The 22,421-nt window shown below is 40.6% G+C and overlaps 1 protein-coding gene across 3 annotated transcripts in view; it reads left to right on the forward strand.

Moving 5' to 3' along the window:
- Nucleotides 1-22,421, forward strand: part of Klf12 (KLF transcription factor 12) — a 545,932-nt gene that overhangs the window by 268,833 nt on the left and 254,678 nt on the right. For all 3 annotated transcript variants that reach the window (XM_057785991.1, XM_057785989.1, XM_057785990.1), the window contains exon 5: nt 770-905. In XM_057785991.1, coding sequence (XP_057641974.1) covers nt 770-905 — 136 coding nt within the window. The remainder of the gene's footprint in view (nt 1-769; nt 906-22,421) is intronic.

Below are 22,421 nucleotides of genomic sequence, written 5' to 3' on the forward strand. Positions count from 1 at the left end.
CTCACAGAGGGGGAAAATGGCAGAAAATCTAATTTTAAAATTCATTGGTTATTTTAGACTGAATTATTCATCAAAATGCTCAGATGGCTTTGGTCACCAGGAGCAGGAGATCAACATCTTACCTTGACAAGTTTGCAGCAGGAGAATCTTATGGAGAAATATCTTCATAAAGACTGTAGCCATGATAGAGACAAGAGCATACTTTGCAACACATGTAAACAGATATTAGAAATGCTTGGAGCTTCCACATCCGCCATTTTTATGTCGTCAAGGCTCTGCCCCACTGGCGATAGTGATAAACTGCGAGATGACAGGTCACTGAAGAAAAAACAAAAAAGATCGTGCCCACTTTGAGAGTGTGAAGTGAATAATACCTTCTCTGCTTCATGCCCTGTATCCTCTATGGAAAGCACTAATGAAAACTGGTGTGGCTGGAAGCCTGTCAACAGAAGAGAGCAGGAGAAACCAGGGGGTGGAACAGTTTGCTAAGGAGCTCTGTAATTAGCTTTGACCACACCACGTTAGCAATATAACAATTTACTGATATTGATGACCTTTGTTCTAGCCCATACAGGGAACTCTTGGGATCTAATGCAGGAAGGTGTTCACCACAGGCACAAGGAAAAGATGTCTGTGAACGGTCAGTGCATAAAACACTAATTCCAGGAGTCTCCGGGATTCTGCTCGTGGGAATGCTCGACGTTGGTCCAACATGGAGTTCAGCTGTGCACACTAATTTTAATTCGTTATATATGCCTTTTTTTCCCAGCACAAATGGACCCCCGAGGCCTATCTCCCAGACAAAGTAAAAGTGACAGTGATGATGATGACCTGCCAAATGTGACCTTAGATAGCGTTAATGAAACTGGATCCACGGCCCTTTCCATAGCCAGAGCAGTTCAAGAGTAAGTACCGCATTCCCAGAATGCAATGAGCGTTGCAAGGTGATCGGTGGATAATGGGACGTGAAGCCTTTCTGCTTCCTCAGGCGCGGCATTCGGGCTCTCACCTGGCATGTGTGGCTGTGGCTGTCCATTTTGCCTGCATGCTTTGGGAGCAGGTTGTAGCAAAGAATGGAATGTCTCAACAGAGTGGGGGTTTTGTTTGTTAGACATAAGAGCTCTGCATATCCTTTCAAACACCCCTAGTATCCTTCCCTTCTGGAAAAGAAATTGTTCTTTTCTGAATATTAGTGTCCAATTATGACCATAGTTACTTGCCTGCAAAGTGAAGGGCACTAGAATGTTTCAAGTATCCTTATATTGGTATTTATTATGATTTTTTTCAATGCTTTTTAATTTTTAGTTTTAATTGTATGTGTGTATGCTTGTGACTGCAGTACTTGTGGAGGCCAGAAGAGGTCATCAGATCCCCTGGAGGTGACTTTACAAGCAGTTCTGTGTGAACAGCCAGCCCTGGTTAAAAGCACATACTGCCTTTAACCTCTGGGCCATCTCTCCAGTCCCCCCTTATGTTGCGTTGATAGGAAACTACAGAACAGCTTTATGGAAGATTTAAATTGGGAGGGTGCTGTGTCAGGACTCTGGAGAACAGAAATCATAGGCACCTTTGTGATGGAGTTTTTTCTTCTTTGTTTTCTTTAACTTGGACCGCAGAATAAGAAATCAGTCTTTGCTTGCAGAAAACAACTCATTTATATTGTTGTCGTCTCCATGTGGGCCGGAACTTGTGGTGTCCTTGTGTACTTTTCAGTAGATTGTTCTGTAACAACTGCATTTGTGTTCTGTCTAGGACAGAACATGTGCTTGCCTGTGTGTACAATAACATCTTTAACGTTGTAAAGATAGAACTGACAAAATTGTGTTTATGTAAAATGTAAAGTTATGGATGCAATTAGGCTTCAGGACAGTGAAATGATCACCATAACCAAGCTAATTCATGTTCCCATCCTTCTACAAGGTACCTTTTTGTTGCTCCTCTTCAGAATCTTTAAGATCTATGTATTTTATTTTATGTGTATGGGTACTTTGCTATATGAATGTATATATGAATGTAGTCCATCTATCATGTACGTGCCTGATATCTTCAGAGGATGGGATCAACATTTGATTCCTTGGAACTGAAGTTATACATAGTTGTGAGTCATCATATAGGTGTTTAGAATTGGACCCAGGTCCTCTGTAAGACCAGGAAGTTCTCTTAACCCCTGAGCTATCTTTCCAGCACACAAACTATTTCTTAGCAAATGTCAAACATACAGGACAGTGTTGTTAACTTTAGTTATCATGGGATATGCCAGATTATGAATTTACCTTTTGATTGAAAATTTTTCCTCACCGCATCCCATCTCTTGTAACCTACTACCCTGCTCTGTTTTTCTACATTCAACTTGTATAATTCCACAAATTAGTGGTAACTCTTTGATCTGCTTGGGAGATGCAGTTTCAAGCTGCAAGATTTTGTATAAGAATGCGAGTCCTTGAAAATATTCTCACAATCATGTATGCATATTCAGCGGAGCTCAATTTATTATTCCTGTTGGTGTTTTCATTAAAAGGTTAGCAAAGCATATGTTGAGCGTCTATTACCTAGAAAGCTGCAGAATACCTGAATCATCAATGATTAATGCACCATCTTCAAGTCGGAGTCTGCATGCAAGCATTTAAAAGTACTTAGATACTTCGGGTGAAACAACCAGAATGTCGTGAAGCAGTCTCTCAAATATAGGGATGTTTACAAACTTCTAGCAATAGAGAGAAAAAATTTCACCGTCAGAATTATACAATCCATGTCAAATTACAGAAAATTCTGTTCCCTGGTTTGGTTAGGTTAGCATTAGCTTTCAATGTTTTTCTTCTGTTGTGCCTTTGTCTTCTCGTTCTTGTTTTCTCTTGAACTCCTGATGTAATTCTTTCACTGTTATTTTCTCTTTCACCTCTTTCTTCTTGCTCTTCAGCTGATGCCCAGTGTTAACTCACACTATTAAAAACACCAGTTTAGCATATAAAAAGATTTCAGAGGATTCCTGAAGGTCTTTCCTTTTTCTGTGCTTGTAGACCTGTTCTGGGATTATTGGGTGGAGAAGCATGCAGGGAGGAAGATGGTGAAATCAGTTTTCTGCAGAGCAGACGATGACTTTTAAACTGTAAGGGAGTGAGTTCATGGTTTGTCTTTCCAGTTATAGGGCAGTGGCGCCCTGGTCTAAGGTCACCCTATGGTTTTCCCACATCTCCTTTTTCAGCTGCAGTGTAGAGTTGGCCGTGAGAGCAGAAAGATAGGCGGGGGGGGGGGAATTCAGGAAGATTGACACTAGGATGTGTCAGACTTTTGTTGAAGACTCATAGTATTAGGCTGAACTGCAGAGCAGATGTGTCCAACGGACGCTCTCTGTCCCTGTCCTGCTTGCTTAGTTGTTTGTCAGTTTGACACAAGCTCAAGTGCTCAAGTTATCTTAGAGGCAGAACCGCAAATGAGAACATGCCTCCATCCAATTTGTCGTAGGCAAGTCTGTAGGGATATTTTCTTGATAAATGGCTTAAATGAGAGGACCAGGCTCTCTGGGAGAACTGCTACCCATGTTCCATGGTACTGTGAGAGAGAAGACTGAGAAAGTCATGAAGAGCAAGTCAGTAGAGCTGTGTTTCTCCATAGCCTCTACTTCTGTTCCTGCCTCCAGGACCCTGTCTTGAGCTTCCCTGACTTCTCTCAATGATGGACTTATAAGCTATAAGCTGAAATAAACCCCATCCTTGTCAAAGTGCATTTGGCCGTCATGTTTGTCACAGAAATAGAAAGCAAACCGAGACAGTTCATGTACTCATTTGGATGCAGTGTGGCGTCGTGTACTGCAATGTAGACAGAAAAAAACACAAATCCCATCTCACAAAAGATAAGACACAGTTCATTCTTTAGACAAATATGACAGACCCTAGCCCAGGAAAGATTTCAAGTCACCCTGTTCCACTTGATAATAGGTTGATTAAAGTTTTATAGTAACAGAATGAACGAAGTCATGAATCAATGCAATTTCAAAGGGCATTGATGGCTACAGGTAGGCAGTTTAAAGCAGAGTTGGGAGATCTCAGCTGCTGCCCTCAGATGGTACGTGACAGCATTTTTAGCCTTTTGGTTGGTGGAAACATGATCTGTTTCCATATTCCAAAGGATTTGCCTATCGATCACAAAAATGTTAGCTCACATATGGAAGAGAGCAATAAATTGTCATTAAGGGTGAAAGGGTCAAGTTTCGCTCAAAGTGATTTGGCTCTAGACTTACAGCATTCCAAGCTCTCTGCAGTCACTAAAGGACCAATGAGTTATTCAGCCTCACAGACACTTGAATGTGAGGTGTGGTTCTCCAGGAATTTTTATTCACAGACAGTGTAGCTTAACTTTTAATGTGATGTTTTATTTTATTAGCATTTGTATATAATGAATAAACCTTAATATTCATTCTGCTGCTTTTTAAAGAAGATTTTTAAATTAAATTTTGGGATTTAAAAAGTGGTTTCTCTTGATCTGATATATAGAAGTTGTTGGTCAGCATGTATTTTCTCCACAGAAATGCAGATGTGTCTTCAAATAAAAGGGAGTACACCACGGTCGCCTCCATTTATCTGGGATTTACACCAGGAAGACACTGATCCATATTCTTGAAAAGAACACCTCAACCATCCCATGAACTAACCTGACCCACCCCCCCCATCAGCTCAGTCAGTGAATTTAACTAAGTAGCAAACACCATCCAGGGCATGCCTCAGAGATGGGCTCCTTCTTGTTTTTATCCTGTAGACTCTCTTGATGTTCATAGCTGTGTATTCAGTAATTCTGACAGAGACAAATTTCACCATTTGTAGAGCATCTGTTCTGTCTGGGTCTCAACACTCAGGCCCTGTACCATGATAAAATAGGGTCGTTCACCTTGATAGCTTGGCAAACATAATACTGAAAGAAGTATTTAGAGGAAGAAAGGTAATAGCACACTATTAGAGCAAATTGTTATAATTAGCTGTAATTCTATACCAACACCGATGTTTTTGAAACAGTGAACTTTTGAGTTTGAGGTTTGGTTGTCCAGAACCTCTCATTTCTTCTTTTTTCTTCTTTCTCTAAATTCTGAACATTCTTGGTCCTTCCAGTGTACACAGAATGGGCATGTTTCATAAGCTCCAGGGTGAGTGAGCAGCATGTGAGAGCGCCCACCCCCAAGAAATTTTAATCCTACCCAGGATCAAGCCAGTAGAGCAGGATTTGAGAGAACGGTCTCTGTCAGAGTGAGGAGGGAAGGACGAAGCTTTGGAGGAAGCAAATGAAGATGCTTTTTACTGGCATCCTGACATCTGTCCCTGTTAAAATAAAACCATTTTTAAATGACTTTTTGTCCATTACATTCACACTGCTTCCATCGTTTCGATGTCTCCTGTGCCCCATCTTATTAAGTTGCTTTTGTGAAATGTCTCTTCCTAGAGAAGCCAACTTGGAGATTTCAGAAAAACAAACTTATGTTTGCTACTTCTTTTGCCTAAGTGCACTTCAAAAGAGAAATCAGAGTGTCCATTTAGACGTTGCATGCTTACTTCCAACTTCCCCATAGCCAGCCCACATGCCTTTCTACCTCTTATAAAACTGTGTTTAATGATTCAAGAAAGAGCATTAGCTGGTGTTTTTAGGCTGCTTTTTTTCTTCATTTTTTTTTCTCATTCCAAACTTGTTAAAGAGTTAACACAGCCTTGCTTGCCTTAATTTCCTCCTGATGGTTCTGTTAATGTCTTTTAAATCACACCAGAGAACAGCACTAGAGACGAGGAAGGAAAGGAAACGAAAACTATTATGAGAGTTTACAGTTGGCAGATTCTCCAAGAATTCTTACAGTTTTCATTTCATCTGCCCTGTGGTACTGCCTTTATTGCATCGAGGAAGAAAGCAGAAGCACGGAGAGGTTTGTGCCCCCCCTTAAGGGTCCTGCAGGAAGTCATTTGCAGAGTTCCTAGTCAAATCAAGACTTTTGCAGCCCTGCTACCTTCCTGTAGGAAGGGACAGTTGCAGGCTTGCTTTGTGCTCTGGGTTTCAGCTCTCTACTGTGGCTATCCTAATGTACCTGTGCTGTTGAACTCTAACTCCAGTAGGAGCCAGCACAAGGGATCTAACTTTCTCTCTCCTAACTCATTCTTACTCTAAGTAGAATATCATTAAGGAAGAAAGACTTCTGTCAGGTAAGTTCTCAGATACATCGTGAAAGGATTAATCGTCTCCAGCACCATGCGTTATGTTGAAAGATGAAGAAATAAAATGTAAAACATTAGAGTGCTTTTAAAATAAACATTACCATTATTATATTTTAGTTATATATAAGCTACTGCTGGGAAGAAATGTGATTTCAGGTATGTTTTCATGGAGCATATGTGCTGACGTGTGAAAGACCCCCCAAATCATGTTCTTTTTAGGATTGCTTTCTGCTGAGCTGTGATGGGAAATGCATGAGGGATGATAGTATGGTACCCTCTGCTTTTCTTTTCCCACTGGGAGGTTTCAGAATCTGGACATCTCTTCTGCTAGGAGTGGGTTGACTGGGGACTGAAGAAAATCCAGCACCAACTCACACTTGCTTTCTACTTGCCAAGGGTTGGATTATTCAGTTCCGCTCTCAGAATCCTTCCAGACCCGGGCTGTATTTTATAAAACTATGTTTTCTTTTCATAAGCCTAATAAGATTTAGAATACTTCCCAATCCCACCTAAGAAATACATTTGGGCTGAGACATTTAGAGAAAAAGCTAGCTGTCAGTAGTGACCACAACCATCTTGTCTAGTGTGCCAATGCTGATGTAGAAGGAGGGGAAGCATTCACTCCAGCCCACTGCAGGAGACATGGTATGACAACTCTTTTCTTGAAGAAAGTTTTTTAAAAAGCCCTGATTTATTGAGCATGGTCTCAGACTAAAGTCTAAAGTCCATGCTTGGCTAGCATCAACCCACCAGTCTGCTGCGACTGGAAAAGAAAACAGTGATGACTTCATAACTCATTCTCTGACTGTTTAGAGGGAGATGGAGACCATATGTCCACTTGAAGTCCCATTTATCTGCTTTGTTGGAACAGTTTTAAGTACAAAAAGTGCAATGAAGTTTGTCTAATCACTTACCATTTGAATAGTTTAATGGATTACCAAATTAGACCATGTATTCGTTAGGCGAGGCATTTGCTCATTCATTCATTTCTCCAACCTTTTGTCTCCTAGTGGGGACATAGAGTGAATGACTCAGCTTTTGACTATTTAGAACTCACAGTGCACATATGTGAGACTGGTAAAGTCTAGTGAAACAGAAGACTGAGGTGCTGCCGTGAGAGAATATACTAGCTACACCTATGTCGCACTGGAGCATGACAGAGCTTTCCCTGGGTGGGATGCAGAAATTCTTCATGGCTGATGCCCAAAGTGAGTGAGGAGGCAAGATGGACAATGGAGCTGCCTAGAGAGAGAAAGCGTTAGTCTGGACGAGAAAGGATGAGTTTGGGAAAGATGAATGCATACCATTGATGGTGGGGAGCCACCACTGGATTTTTTTTAAAAAAAATATTTATTTATTTATTATGTATACAATATTCTGTCTGTTTGTCTGCCTGCAGGCCAGAAGAGGGCACCAGACCCCATTACAAATGGCTGTGAGCCACCATGTGGTTGCTGGGAATTGAACTCAGGACCTTTGGAAGAGCAGACAATGCTCTTAACCTCTGAGCCATCTCTCCAGCCCCTGGATTTTTTTTTAATGATAGTAACATGACCAATGTGCTTTCCAGACATCAATCTCAAGAAAACTGGATGTGATTGCACAGTCTGAGCACTATGCACCCCTAAAAGTCTCACAGATATCACCTTAAATATGAACTATACAACCTAGGAGATTACAACCTCCAAAACTGGACACAGGGTCTCATTCTATGTATGTATCAATTCTATGTATATTAGATACACACACACACACACACACCATTTTTAATATGTGGAAATAAGACAATATATCTTAGCTTTCTTTGCATAGACAATAGACAGAACTAACATTGTACCTGGTTAGGTCGTATTCTGAACAACAGAAAAGCTGTGGGTACACTAATCACTCGTTTTGTGGCACTTGCTTGTGACTGGAGAAGGTAGGAGAAGACAGTGCTGAAGTGGTTGAAACTTAGACAGATATAGCAAAGAGAGTTTGTAGCCTTGCAGTGTGGAGGTGGGAGGCTGTGTAATTGTTTCATGTAGGATATACAGGGAAGATCTCAGATAATGTTTTGCCTAGTTTACTGAAGAAGGTATGTCTCAGGGTTTCTATTGCTGGGTAAAACATCAGTGTCACAAAAGTGTTAAATTTCAGCTTACAACTCTATGGTCTCAACCTATTACTGAGAGAAGTCAAGGGTAGGAACTCAGCAGAACCTGAAAGCATCAATTGAAACAGGGACCATGGAGGAATGCTGCTTATTGACTTGCTCCTCATGGCTTGCTCAACTTGCTTTCATGTAACACCCAGGACCACCCAGTAGTACTGCCCACAGTGAACTTGAAAGCAGGCCAATATGTTGGAGGGCATTTCCCCAACCAATGTCCCCTCTTCTCAAATGACTCTGGCCTGTGTAAAGTTGACAAAAAAGAAAACAAGAAAGAAAGATAGAAAGAGAAAGAAAATAAATGAGGACAAGGTGTGAGGACAAAGCCATCAGAAAGCTAAAAGAAGAGACATGAAATAAGCACAGAGCTCCTAAGGCAGAAGCGTTGGGGAATGACTAGCTGTCATTTTCAGCGACCAAATGAAGAACCTACCTCTAATTCCTTGATTTCACAGAAGCAACAGAGTTCTCAGGAGGCTGGCTGATGGTTCTAACATTACGGCTCCTGTAGTGCCATCAGGAGAGAATGCCAGAGTGTCTCCATTCATGCTAGCTTTCCTTTCTATGCCATTATACTCTCTGTCACTCCATCCCCAGCCCCCAAGTTGGTCTGTCCTCTTAAAGGAATCTGTAAACCAGTTGTTTAAATTCACATCTAAATCATGCAAAACATTTTCTTCTTCAAAGTGTGGTTGTCTTTGTGCTGCTTCCTTGGTAAGGATCTTGCAATCTGGTTATATACACGTGTAGGCATTTCTTCAAAGACTTATATAAGTTGCTTCAAAGAAAGGAAAAATGTCCCCAGTATCATGAACATTAGTCATTACAATAATAATACACATTTGCCTAAGGGTACTCTTTCAAAAGATCCACCTTATATTTGATTTTCTGCAATGTACGAAGATTCCCCCAATGAGCCAAAGCTGTCTGCAGTCCTGCAGAGTGGCTCATAGATTATTTATCCTCAAGTAGCCATTAGGTGCTTTTATTCCTAAGAAGATGCTGCTTTAGTTCCAGTGGGTAGCTTATCTTCAGAAGTTTCTGAGTATGAGTCATTGTGAAGCTTAAAAACTATCCTAAAAATTGCCACAGATATGTTCTGTTATGAAGAGGGATTTGTATATCTTGCTGCTATGATTGACATTTTGTATATTTTGCAAAGTGCCAAAAAAAAATCCCTCAACTTTATTTAACCTTCCCTGCTTAGCCTAGTGATGAACTCTATTTTTTGTGCCTTATCTTATTCTTCTGTGAATTAATTACTCTTCAGTGAACAATTTGATATAAGGCTCTTTTGTTGTTTTTTTCAAGACAAGGTTTCACTGTGTAGACTTGCCTTGCCTGGAACTCATTATGTGGACCAGGTTAATCTTAAAAACCACAGAAATCTGCCTGCCCCTGCATCCCAAATCCTAGAATTAAAGGTGGGTACCAACGAGACTAACAGAAATCAAGCATTCTAAAGACAGGTGTTTGACAGGGTAAGGTGGTTAGTGCCAATTGTCACAGCACTTGGGAGGAGAGACTGAAAAAATGGATTGCCCATAGCTTGCGATCAGCATGGGCTACGTGCTGATTGAGAGTCTGTCTTTAAAATGATGAATGAATGCATGAACAGACATACAAGTGTGTGTGTACATATATATATATATATATGTACACACACACACTAGTGTATATATATTCTGTTAATACATTTTAAATGACATACCTAATTTTATTTCTTTATTTATTTTATTTATTTATTTATTTTATTTATTTATTATTATTTATTTTATTTATTGCATATTGTTTTGAGCAGCCCTGAGGGTACAGTAACTGAACCCATGTCCTCTGCAAGAGCAGTATATATTTTTAAGCAATGAGCTATCTCTCGAGCCTTCCATTCAATTGTTTGGTGACAAGATTACAGATTACATAACAGAATTGAGAATTCATTGTCTTACTTGCTTATAAGCGGTGATTTGTTTTAACCTCTGTTTATAATTTATAAATATTTGTTTACAATTTATAGATATATGTTGCTTATTTCTAAGCACTCACAAGTTAAAATATATTGGTGTTTCATGTGCTCCCAGTGCACTTGAGAGCTTCATGTTGTTTTTCTATTGCTACTATGTTCAATCTATAATCCCAGTGCACATTTACTCAAACTAGGTACCTTATACTTACATGTATACTCTTATTTAGTGGCTCTAGAGAGCGTAGGTAATAATTTTTCATGCATTTTATGTGTGTTGACACAAATACTCAATAATAATGTTTAAATATTAATAAGCCACATTAGAAGTTCCCAGAACTATTCATCACTATTTATTGGTATACTCAGCAAAAGTGCACATAGCCAAATCCAAACAGTAACACAGCTGAAATTGACAGAGTTCACCAGGACACAGTCTCTGAATGCTTTGGACCTGGTGTCCTTTTTATCTGCTGCCCATGAGGTACAGCCGTTGTACTGGTACTGTAACTTTATCTCGTGTTTATCACTGTGACACACACTTGAACCCCATTGAATGCATTTATTTCCATGCATCAAATGAAAGAATGAAAGCAAAGGATCTAAAGATATATTTTCATGAATGGCCTAATACTCAACATGTATGTATGTATATACGCGCGTGCGAACGTGTGTGTGTGTGTGTGTGTGTGTGTGTGTGTGCATGTATGAAAATGAAGGTTGAAAAGGAGTGTGTCTTACCAGGTTGGCATTTTACTTGGTCTCTTCTCCATCTGCTATTCAAGATCACCTAGCTGCTGGTCATCAGCTACCTGAACTTACCACATGTTGACTTATCGTAGAAATTAGATTACAGATCACATTCAGTTAGCATAGTAGAAATGTCTGCAAAATTTAAGACTCTTTTAGATTAGTCTAATTAAAATTACTACTAGGAGAAAAAGAATTCCAAACATTAACATAAATTAAAATGCAATGCTCCCAATTTTGGCTTTAAAAGTATTCAAGCTGGGCGGTGGTGGCACACAACTTTAATCCCACGCTTGGGAGGTAGAGGCAGGTGAATCTCGGTGAGTTTGAAACCAGCCTGGTCTATAACGCGAGGTCCAGGATAGTCAGAGAAAATCCATCTCAAAACAAAACAAAACAAGAAAGTACCCAATGTGTATTTTGTACCAATTGTAATATTGTATTATTTTACTCCCACTGTGGAAGAACACAATAGCACATTAAAACTTATGTGTACTTGAAAATTAGTTTGAATATAATTAGGTTTTTGAAACTAAGTAGTTTCTTTAAATCAACCTGATTTTTAACTGTAGAGTAAGTCAAAAAGTTCTGTGTGCATTGGGACCCCACTCTTCACGTGAATAAAATTTCATGGCCAAGCCAATGAGAGCAGAAATCTCTTCCTTCTAGGTAGATAAGGGACTCGGGAGAAGGGTAGCAAAGATGCTAAAATGATTGAAAGACAAGAGCAGCAAGTCAGTGAACAGACTTACTCCTTTTCCTAATTTAGTTTCTCAGGTTTTAGAAATCCTCCTGACACTGTCTGCTCAATGTCCCAGTGGCTCTCATAACCCTCCCTAGACTTTTCAGTTACATATATTTTTAAAGATCGAAAATAACTGGTGTCTTTATTGTGTCTCGATTTCATCTTGTAAGTCCTGACATGGTTTAGACTCTTGAAAATGTTTCATTAAGTATAACACAGTGAAATTAGTAAAGAGCCTGACAACAGACCCATTTCAGCTGCCTGAGTGAAGACTGGGGAACATAATTAACTTCCATCTGTAAGTCCCAATTAACCTTGACTAACCTCTCCTGGTAAACAAGCAACAGAAAACACCATCAACTGCTGTGGCTCCCCCCCTCCTCCACTGACTTCAAGATTTATGTAGTTACGGACTATAACAGTAATAAAATATAAATAAAAATGAAACTGAACCTGTTATCTAAGTCTTTGAAGAAGAGATCTCTCTGGCAAAATTCCACGACTTTACAGGTGGAAAGAGTAATCTTTCTGTTTTGTCTTTTGTGTATGAGCACAATTGCAAGAGACAAAAATGAAATTTATTGTTATAGTCAAGGTATCTAGTATCTACTGCTAATATGAAACTAATTTTAAAGCATTTAATTGCATTTAGTTATTTGTGGTGTGTGTGCTCGTGCGTGCATTTGTGTGTGTGCGTGTGTGTGTGTGTGTGTGTGTGTAGGTAGGTAGATCAAAAGGCAAGTTGTTGGTACACACGGTCTTCTTCCACTCTATTGGTCCTAGGCACCAAACTCAAACCAGTCTTGTCAGTAAGCACCTTACCTTCTGAGCCAGCGCAGTGGCCCACTTATGTGTTTTGAGGCAGAATTTGCTCTATTACTCTGGCTGGCTGGAACTCATCATCCTTCTTGTGCAACCTACTGGTCCATTCCCCTTCTGATAAGCACTGGGCCGCCTTCCACTTGGGACTTTATGTATGAATGCATGGACATTTGTATGCAGCTCTACAGTGGGCATATGCGTTCATTTCACTTAGATCAATACCAAAGAGAGGAATTGATAGTTTGGGGAAGAAACAGGTGCAAAGGTGTTGCATCCCTCCACACCCCTCCAGCAGCATGCATACGCTCCATCAGTTCTGCATCTTTGATGACATTTGGTACTAACAATCTTCATGTAAGGTATCTCTAGCAAAGGTTCTGTTCAGGTCAGAGAAACAGAGGCCAAGGAATCTGTTTTGAATGAAGCCCTGAAAGGAAGACACAGAAGCAGAAAGGATATTTAATCAGGGGACATTAGAGGCTTAGAGAAGACTAGGAAAACACATCCTATCCCTCTGAAGTAGAAAGAGAGAGATTTGTCCCACTTAGCAAGAAAGAGTCACTAGGTGTAGTAAGGATTTACTTACAACTGTTTGCTTACAAACCAGTATGCCGCCGATTGAGAAGAAGGAATCGTGAGTGGTAACCAAGTAGGAGACTAAAGTTATCTGAAAGCATGTGTGGAAACCAAACTGTGGAGGTGACGAGAAAATAAAAAATGGCAGCCTCTGAGTGTCAGTCATTCATGCAGGACAGAAACATCTACAGAGAGGGCAAAGGAAGGTGTTCTTCAAATAATTGTGTTTCAAAGAACATTGTTAAAAATCCTTTTATCTATACAGAATAAATTTATTTGTCTTGTCCTTTTCTCTCCATTATGTTACTGGAGAGAGAAATTATGACGTCTTTCCATCCAAAATGTCAACTATCAGGATATTATAGAACTGACATTTACCAGAGCCGTTTGAGCCTCCTCTTCTGTTTGATTTTCGTTCTAGCTCCAACATCTTTGTCTTCTTGTCCACACAGACTTTGAAAGTGTCTTACCTTCCTGTGATATTTTAACTTCCAATGTGAACAAGTACTTGCGAGCTGTAAACCCAAGGTGTTGACTGAACCATGCTTTCTCCTGAAGACATGGAGACTTTCTGTACCCAGGCCTTCATGTCCTTTCTTCCTCACACCTCACAGCTCCCCAGTCTCGCCGTCTTTATCACTGGGAGAAATTCGTCTCTTACGCAGCTTCCAGGTTCCTGTGCTTCTAATATCTGTAGGTACTGCCTGGTTGTTCATATTGCATAGAATTAGCAGTATGAAATCAAAATTCCACACCAACATGGCTGAAGGACCCGGGGACTTGCTACTCTGAGAGATTCTTTGTTCAGCACAGGAATGTGACCCAGCTGCAGAGAGAAATCCACCCCGTTGTTTCCCGTCATCCACATGGCACTTCCAGAGCATCTGCCTACATGAGACCCTGTGTCCAGGTTGTGAAGTGGAGGGCATGATTTAACATGTTAGAATTGCTTTCCTGTTGCTCACTAAGATATCTTTGGTGTGTACCCTCAAAGCAAAGTTCGAGGGTACACTTTTTCTTACCATTACAGTAAGTTCTGCTTTCATGAAGCATTCCTAAATGTATCCAGCACCTAGGGTGTGTGATGAAATTACCAGTGTGGAAAGTTGGCATAATCCCTCATGACCATGGGTGTGAGAATGAGGGTCAGGAGTGTCTTTAATGCCTAACCAGTTTGGGGTGAAACACCTGATGGAGGAGTTATTTTTATTTAATAAAAAAACTGCCTTGGCCCATTTATAGGCCAGCCCTTAGGTGGGTGGAGTAAACAAACAAAATGCTGGGAGAAAGAAGCCGAGTCAGTAGTCGCCATGATTCTCCCACTCCAGACAGACGCAGGTTAAGATCTTCCCTGGTAAGCCAACTCGTTGTGCTACACAAAATATTAAAAATGGGTTAGATCAATATGTAAGAGCTAACCAATAAGAGGCTAAAACTAATGGGCCAGGCAGTGATTAAAAAAATACAGTTTCCGTGTAATTATTTCGGGGCATAAGCTAGCCATACGGGCGGCCGGGTGCCAGAGACGCAGCCCCGCCGCTCTTATTACAACAGAGTGGCACCCAACGTGCTAATGAACTCCACATAAAACCTGAGAGGGCTTAAAAAGGACACAGAGAAAATTTAAGACAGCTTTTTGCTGTTTATGGGTTGCATGCGGCAAAAACATTGTCCTGACTCAGCAACAAACACCACCAAAGCTTTTGTGTTTTTTTTTGTTTTGTTTTGTTTTTTTGTTTTTTTTGGCTTTGGTTGTTTGTTTTGATTTGGGGGGATTGTTTTTTGTTTGTTTGTTTGTTTTTTCAAGACAGGGTTTGTCTGTGTAGCTATGGATGTCCTTGAATTTGCTCTGTAGACCAGACTGGTCTCGAGTTCAGAGGTCCTTCTGCCTCTGCCTCCCAAGTGTAGAGCTTAAAGAAATACACAACCATCACGTTTTGTTTGTAGAAGACCTAATCATTCTAAGAGACCAATGTTGGTAATTTTGAAATGACCCATGAACAGAATTGTAAGATCTACCTCTTCCCAAGGGGCAATTCAGATGCAGATGTAATTCCTTTGCAGTTCGCTCCTGTGGTCCGGGTGTGTTCTGATCTGTTCACATGACGTACAGCGACTTTGGAAATGATAGCTTCCTTTAGGCAGGGAGTGGACATTATGACACAGCTTGATCCACACTTATACATTTGTTCCTTAATAATCGATAATGCAGAAGTTTGGGTGAAGAACTGTAGAAGCTAGTGTCTAAAATTAAACTATTATATAATGTTTTATTTAGTCATAAAATAAAGTAGACACAGAATATTTAATGTCAACAGTGATTCCTAAATGGGGCAGTTAGAACATCAAGAGACTTAAGTGTGAGAAATACCAATAAGGGGCACCAGCATAAGTCAGCAGGTAAAGTCCTTGTGTACACGTGGTGACCTGACTCGGATCCCTGGAACCTATTAGAGAAGAAGAGAACCGACTCGGGGTTGTCCTCTGACCTCCACACACACCGTGGCGTACACATAATAATAACATGCCACAATAATAAATAATAAATGACGCTAATAATAAACACAATTGTTCAGGGAGGGAATTCTGCTCCAGAAAGTTGGCTTGCAGCTCCAAGCTATTATTACTATGGGCAAACAAAGGTCTTTGCCAACTCTAAACTCTCAGAATGTGAAGTTTTAGGTATGATGTCGGCTCCTATGCTTTGCAGAAGTGTATCGGGTTCATTCAGATAAATTTTAATTATTTTTGAAATTGCATTTATCGCACAACTGCAAACATGCAAGTTTCTTGCAGTTTTATAAATTGCAAGGCAGTAAGCACACTGAGTTGTACTTTCAGATTTTCTTTCTGGAGACAGATCACAGCAGATCTCATTTTAGCGCATGTGCTTACAATCCCCACAAATGAGATTCCTGAAGCAGCGAATGTAAGGACTCAGCGTGATGTCAAGAACGCAGTCCAGCCTCGGATCTCTGGCACCACTCGGTACTCCATCCCACTGGTGAGAGAGGCTGTCACCTTGTACTCGCCCTTCCCGAGTTATGGCGCGCACATGTCCACTCGCATAAAACGGCCCAGTTGAGTACCTTACTGGAGCACCCATGTGCCAGACTGAATTAAATGTCAGGCAGAGTGAGGCATGCGTGGTCAGCACGTGCCAGAGGCAAGCGCCCGTAGTCATGTGGATAACAGCAAGTGAAGGTCTGGCGTGTGCGGCTAAAATGCTGTGTGAGAAATCATTGTGTCGCTGCTTTCTAATGTTTACAATAATGAATAGCAGTGCATATTTCTGTTGGAAATTGTTGGCTTTGAACCCCAGATCTGCTCTGTACTCTAGTGTCTATAGATACAACACAGATCTTAAATAAACAGCTTCATTAATTTTCATGTATGCCACAGAGTTGACCCTCATATGGATTAACATATAGAATATTTTTATACTTATCAGTTTGTCTTTAGCTGTACTACCCGGTAATGACCTGGAGTCTTATAGTAGTTTCCACTCGGCAGGAATCTGTATTATTCTTATATGCACAGGCTTCTCTGAGTGCCATACTGTCTCCATGGAGCGCAGGGTGGGGGGGGGTGTTGCAATGGATTCTGAATCATGTATAATCTTCAATTAAAACATAATGCAAGAAAAGGGGAATGTTGCCATGAAACTGTTAAGATGATAACGCCTATTTAAACACATCTTTTGTTATTATATTCATAAAATTCCTTTTCATTCATTCCCCTACTTTCATTCACAAAAGTAAATTTACTACAACTGAGTATTGTTTCTCTCTTTCAGTACTTTGGAATTCTGCAACTGTGCATAAAACATGCTACTTAAAAATGATCCATAGCTCTTTCCCGTTCCCTCCAGAACATGGGTATCTGTAGGTCGTGGGTATGCATGGAAGAAGTACATGACAATGACCACAGAGCGAAGTGGTTGAAACTGAGTGGCATAAGCTGGTCGTCTGCCCTGCGGTCTCTGTCTCCTCTATATGTTCTGCCAAGCCAGAAGCATGCTGCAGAGCATCGTTTCTGATCGCCTCCGGGGTGCTGCTAATGAACTCTAGCTCCATGTGACTGCTGTGTGACTGGCAGACACAAGGCTCAGAATCCCAGACCAGCGGACGTGGCATTTGGTCTGACGATGGCAGGAAATACTGCACTTCTCGCTTCTCTCCTTTGCCATGTCAAAGGGATTTAGATCGGTTAACATAAATCTATGCAATATAACATAACTAAAAAAAATAATAATAACAGCGAAGCTGTGGTGGCTTGGATGACAATAACCCCACAGGCTTTCATTGGAATGTTTGGTTCCCAATTGGTGCTTTGTTTAGGATGGATAAGAGGCAGAGGCCTAGCCTTCTTGGAGGAGGTCTGTCACTTGGGGTGGGCTTTGATGCTTCAGAGCCCAGGCTAGGCCCAGTCTCTGTCTCTGTCTCTGTCTCTCTCTCTCTGATGTAAGTTCTCAGGTATTGCTCCAGTACCACACCTGCCTTCCCACTGCCATGCTTCCTGCCATGAGGGTCATGTACTTACCCTCTGAAACTGTAAACAGCCCCAATTAAATGCTTTTATTTTATGAATTGCCTTGGTCCTGTTGTCTCTTCCCAGCAATAGAACAGTAACTGAGACACAAGTTAACAAAGTATAGAGAAAATAATGTGAGGAGATTTGAATAAATATAGAGATGTGTTAGTTCTTAGATCAGCAAGGTGTATAATTCTGCATCCTTAGTAGAAGCTGTGGAGGCAAGTGTCATTCATAGGTCCCTGAACAGAATATCTCTTAGGTTTTGACTCCTGGAGAATACCTACAATATTCGCCTATAGGCGGGCAAAATATCCTTCTTTCTTGACAATGTAGTTAGAATGGCTGACAGTCAATCGGACAGAAAAATTATAATTCCAAGAAAAAAAATTTGCACATTACTCTAAAATTCACTACAATATAATTTATTTGTGTTAAAATGCTTCAATTTTATAGATAATAAATTATAAGTCTTATTATGGTGTAGTTTTAACTTATATTTTAAAACCTAAAATTACAAAAGGAAAAGTAAGGTTTATTATTTGGCCTAGTATTATAATCTAAATGTCTAAATGTCATCAAAACTTTGAGTTCTTAGGTTAAAAGAAATTAAAGATTACTTCTGAAAGAAACAAAGATGTTTAAAATGTACATCTCTAAGATATTATGGATTTCTGAATTGTTTCATGACAAGACTTGAGAGGAAGTGCTTGTATTGGCTTCAATTTTTTGTTTTCTTTTTTGTTGTTGTTTTTATTGAGCTATATATTTTTCTCCAATCCCTTTCCCCCCCCCTTCCCTCTTCCATTATTGGCTTTTTATAATCATAACAGACACCCAAGATTATAAAGAGGGTTCTCTTGGCCTACAGTTTGATAGACTTGGCTCAGTGTTTGAGGCATGTGGTAGCACATGGCGTTGGAGCATGAGTTGGAGTAAAATCTACTACGGCTGGTATTAGGAATATGCCTAAAAAACTAGCCTCTCCACCGATGCAGATAATTCCAATCAGACCAAATCAAACCAGATTGAAAGATATACAGATTTAATTGGATGCCTGTACTCTAGGGTGGCCTGAGGGGGGTGGATGGAAAGCTCACAGGACCACCGAAGAGGAAGAGGGAAGACTATGTGTTTATTTTCTGGGGAGCAGTTTAAGCAGCCTCTGGGAGTGGTCTTGACCTTTCCTGGGGAGGGGTCAAGGTTTGATGGGCTCAGGTGAGGGGGCTTCAGAAGATGGAGGCCAGAGGCTGGGATAACACCTGGCTCTGGGAATGGCCTCCCTAAGCTGAAGGCCTCTCACTGGGCCCCACTTCTAAATTCTCCACCGCTACCCAATAGAGCCATGCTGAGGCCAAGCATGGCCCTTCGGTAATTCTTCCGTATAAACTGAGTAACACAGTGGTGTTATGCAGTACATCCCAGCTTCCTGTGATGCCAGAAATCTCATAGAATAGATGATCATGTCCGACTTCTGTGATGAAGAACCCAAAGTTGAACAGGGTTAAGTAACGTGTCCAGGATCAGAGATTGAGCACTTAGCAAGGGCCCAAACCTAGCCCTACCCAGCTGGCTGTGAACCTTCTTTCTGTTTCACTCTAGAAGAATATGGATGCTGTGAGTCCCCACATGGTCAGATTCTCCTTTCAGAGCCCAATAAATGCTGTGTGGCTTACCCGCACTGAATTGTCTCAAAATTCTCATTTCTATCTATCAAGTCCCTCAGGTCCTCAGGGATCAGGGGGTCATTAATAATGCAAATGTTGTCATTAAGACCTCTAATCCTGCTGGGGACTTCTGTGAAGACCAGACAATGTGTGGGAAGTCTTTTCCTCACACATGCAAATGGCCACTGTGTGCCAGCAATCTGCGTTCAAGTAGTTGAAACTATTAGAAATGTTTGCTCTAAAACCCAAATGCAAAATAAGATGAAGACATCTTAGCAGAAGACACAAGCCGTGATTTAATGAAAAATTAGAAAGAAATTATATGGACAAAGTAATCTATGTGTTTGCTCCTAGAGCACAGAGTGGGTTTCCTTGTCCCCTGTGTGGACCAACTACCGTGCACAGTGGTCATTACAGAATCTGGCAGTCAGGACCAACATCTGCCTGCCTGTGCATTTGAAATGTGGAGATGGTTGCTTTCTCTACAGACCCTCATTTAGTCCCTTTATTGAGGTCCATCATGACGCAAAGAATAAGAAATGAGACAAAGCCACCCTCAGAAAGGACCTGTGCTTTCGTGCTGAGCTTGTTCTTTGCTGTGGTTCTCCATCGCTTATTCTGAAATTCAAGATTCAAAGCCAGTTCAATCAAATGAGTCCCTGAAAGACAAGTAATTGTCTGCACCTGGCAGATTTTCTCCAGTGATCATTTTCAGCAGGAAAAAACAAAAATGTGTTAGAGGAACCAATAGATACATAGCAAACTGTAATTTTACAGATCACAAGTTAGGTAAATAGAGAAAGAACTACATTATAGATCTAAAAAAAAACACTGAGAGATTGCAACAGCTATTTCGCTAAATAAGAGAGTTTCCCAAATATTTCGTTAAATAAAATAAGCGTGGACTGGTGTGGAGAGGGCTGAGATGTCACTTGCCATCTTCCTCTCATTGAGATAGTTTCATGTCCTTTTAGATTTAAAGTCACCAGGGAGATCTACCTCCAGGGAGCTATGAATTTTTAAGTGGTCATGGTAGCTGTATAGTTACTGGTCTCATAATAAAATGCTCTGAAATGGTTATTTTTCAAATCATTTTTATTTTCTTCATTTTTTCCTAAAATAAAATTTAAAAAAAAATCTTATGACAAGGTGCATCATATGTTATATATCTGAGAATGGAAATCCTCAGTGCCCATGCTCTAGAGCTGCAGGCATAAGTAGAAATTTCAGAACTATCTGGGCGTAGTGGCTCCTGTTTGACATCCCAGCTCTTGGCAGCTTGAGGCAGGAGGATTGCTGTATGTTTAAAGTCATCCTGGGGTACACAGTTGAGTTCAACACTAGCTGAAACTGCAGCATGAGGCACTGTCTTTAAAAATTCATACATACATGAATCTATACAGACAAACGTCAGTAAAGAAATTCCCAGCCGGGCGATGGTGGCGCACGCCTTTAATCCCAGCACTCAGGAGGCAGAGGCAGGTGGATCTCTGTGAGTTCGAGACCAGCCTGGTCTACAGAGCTAGTTTTAGGACAGGCTCCAAAGCCACAGAGAAACCCTGTCTCGAAAAACCAAAAAAAAAAAAAAAAAAAAAGAAAGAAAAGAAGATTCCCAGCCTGCCCTGAACTAACTCTGATCATGACGAAACTAATTCTGATCATGATGAGTCACCCAGTTTCTCTAAGCTGATTCTTCTTTGCCTGCTTTCCATCTTTAAAATGAGAAGAATTTAACTCAGCAGCACTTGAGCAGATTAAGTAAAGCAATAAACATGAAATATTTAGGAGAGATCAGGGTAACTAATAAGGTCTCCAGAAAGGAGCAGTTCAAAAATTAATGTGCTGAATGCTTCATCCATAGTTACGGAAAAGTATCTATCTGTCCGTCTACCATCAATCTTGTAAAAGGACTATAACTTACCCTACTAGGAATACAGTTGAGTAGTGTGCTCCCTGGTGTTATGTCAACTTGGCACATCTTAGAGAATAAGCCTCCATAAGATCAGGCTGCAGAGAAGCCTATAGAGCAAATTCTTGATTAATGATTGATGTGGAGAGGCCAGTGTGTAGGCCACCCCTAGGCTGGTGGTCCTGGATTCTGTAAGGAAACAGGCTGAGCATGCCACAAGTCATCAGCCAGTAAGCATCAGCTCCTGTTTGAGTTGCTGTCTTGACTTCCTTTGACGATGAACTGTGATATGGAGGTATAAACCAAATAAACCCTTTCCTCACTAAGTTGCTTTGCTCATGGTGTTTCATCACAGCAATGATAACCCTAAGACCAATATTCACGTTTGACCTGAGACTGAGTCTTACTTCTCTTACTAGCTACATGCCGTTGGGTAAACTACATGACTTCTCACATCTATGCCATCATCGATATATTTGGTTGTTTTTAGGGCAGTCGTGTGGTTGTTTGAGGAGTGAGATGAGAGGAGTACCCAGTTCAATATCTGCATAAATAACAGATGCTCAATTAAGTTAGTGGACACTTGTAGTTGTTACAGCTGGATTTTAAAGTTTAGAATCTTCAAGAATGAGAATTACAAAGATTTGATGTGTTTAGAATCTTCAAGAATGAAATTACAAAGATTTGGGGTGTGTGTGTGTGTGTGTGTGTGTGTGTGTGTGTGTGTAAACACATTCCCTGGCATCGTACTGTACTGATGTGTTTAGAAGAGCGAATGAGAAAGGCTAGTTGTTCCCCCAGGCAATGAAGGATGTGTTTATGTCTGCCATGAAGCTCATTCTGTGCTTTTATCAGAGAACCAATCAGAATGGTGTTTCCCTGGGTGAGGTGATGGAACTGAAGGCCTACAGTGGAAAACACAGGACAGTAAGAGAAGATTTTTACAAAAGGCAGCATCTTATGGCAGTATTTGGTCAGGAACTGAACATGAGGAATTAAATGAGGGAAGTAGTTTAGCCAAATGTTTTATGGTTCATACTTTACAGCTAATAGAATCTTCTCTTAAAATTTATGGTAGAGTGAGTTATGAAATATTGCTGTGCCAACCAAAGAAGTCAAATC

The sequence above is a fragment of the Chionomys nivalis genome, chromosome 12, assembly GCF_950005125.1.
Source record: "Chionomys nivalis chromosome 12, mChiNiv1.1, whole genome shotgun sequence".
Classification (NCBI taxonomy): domain Eukaryota; kingdom Metazoa; phylum Chordata; class Mammalia; order Rodentia; family Cricetidae; genus Chionomys; species Chionomys nivalis.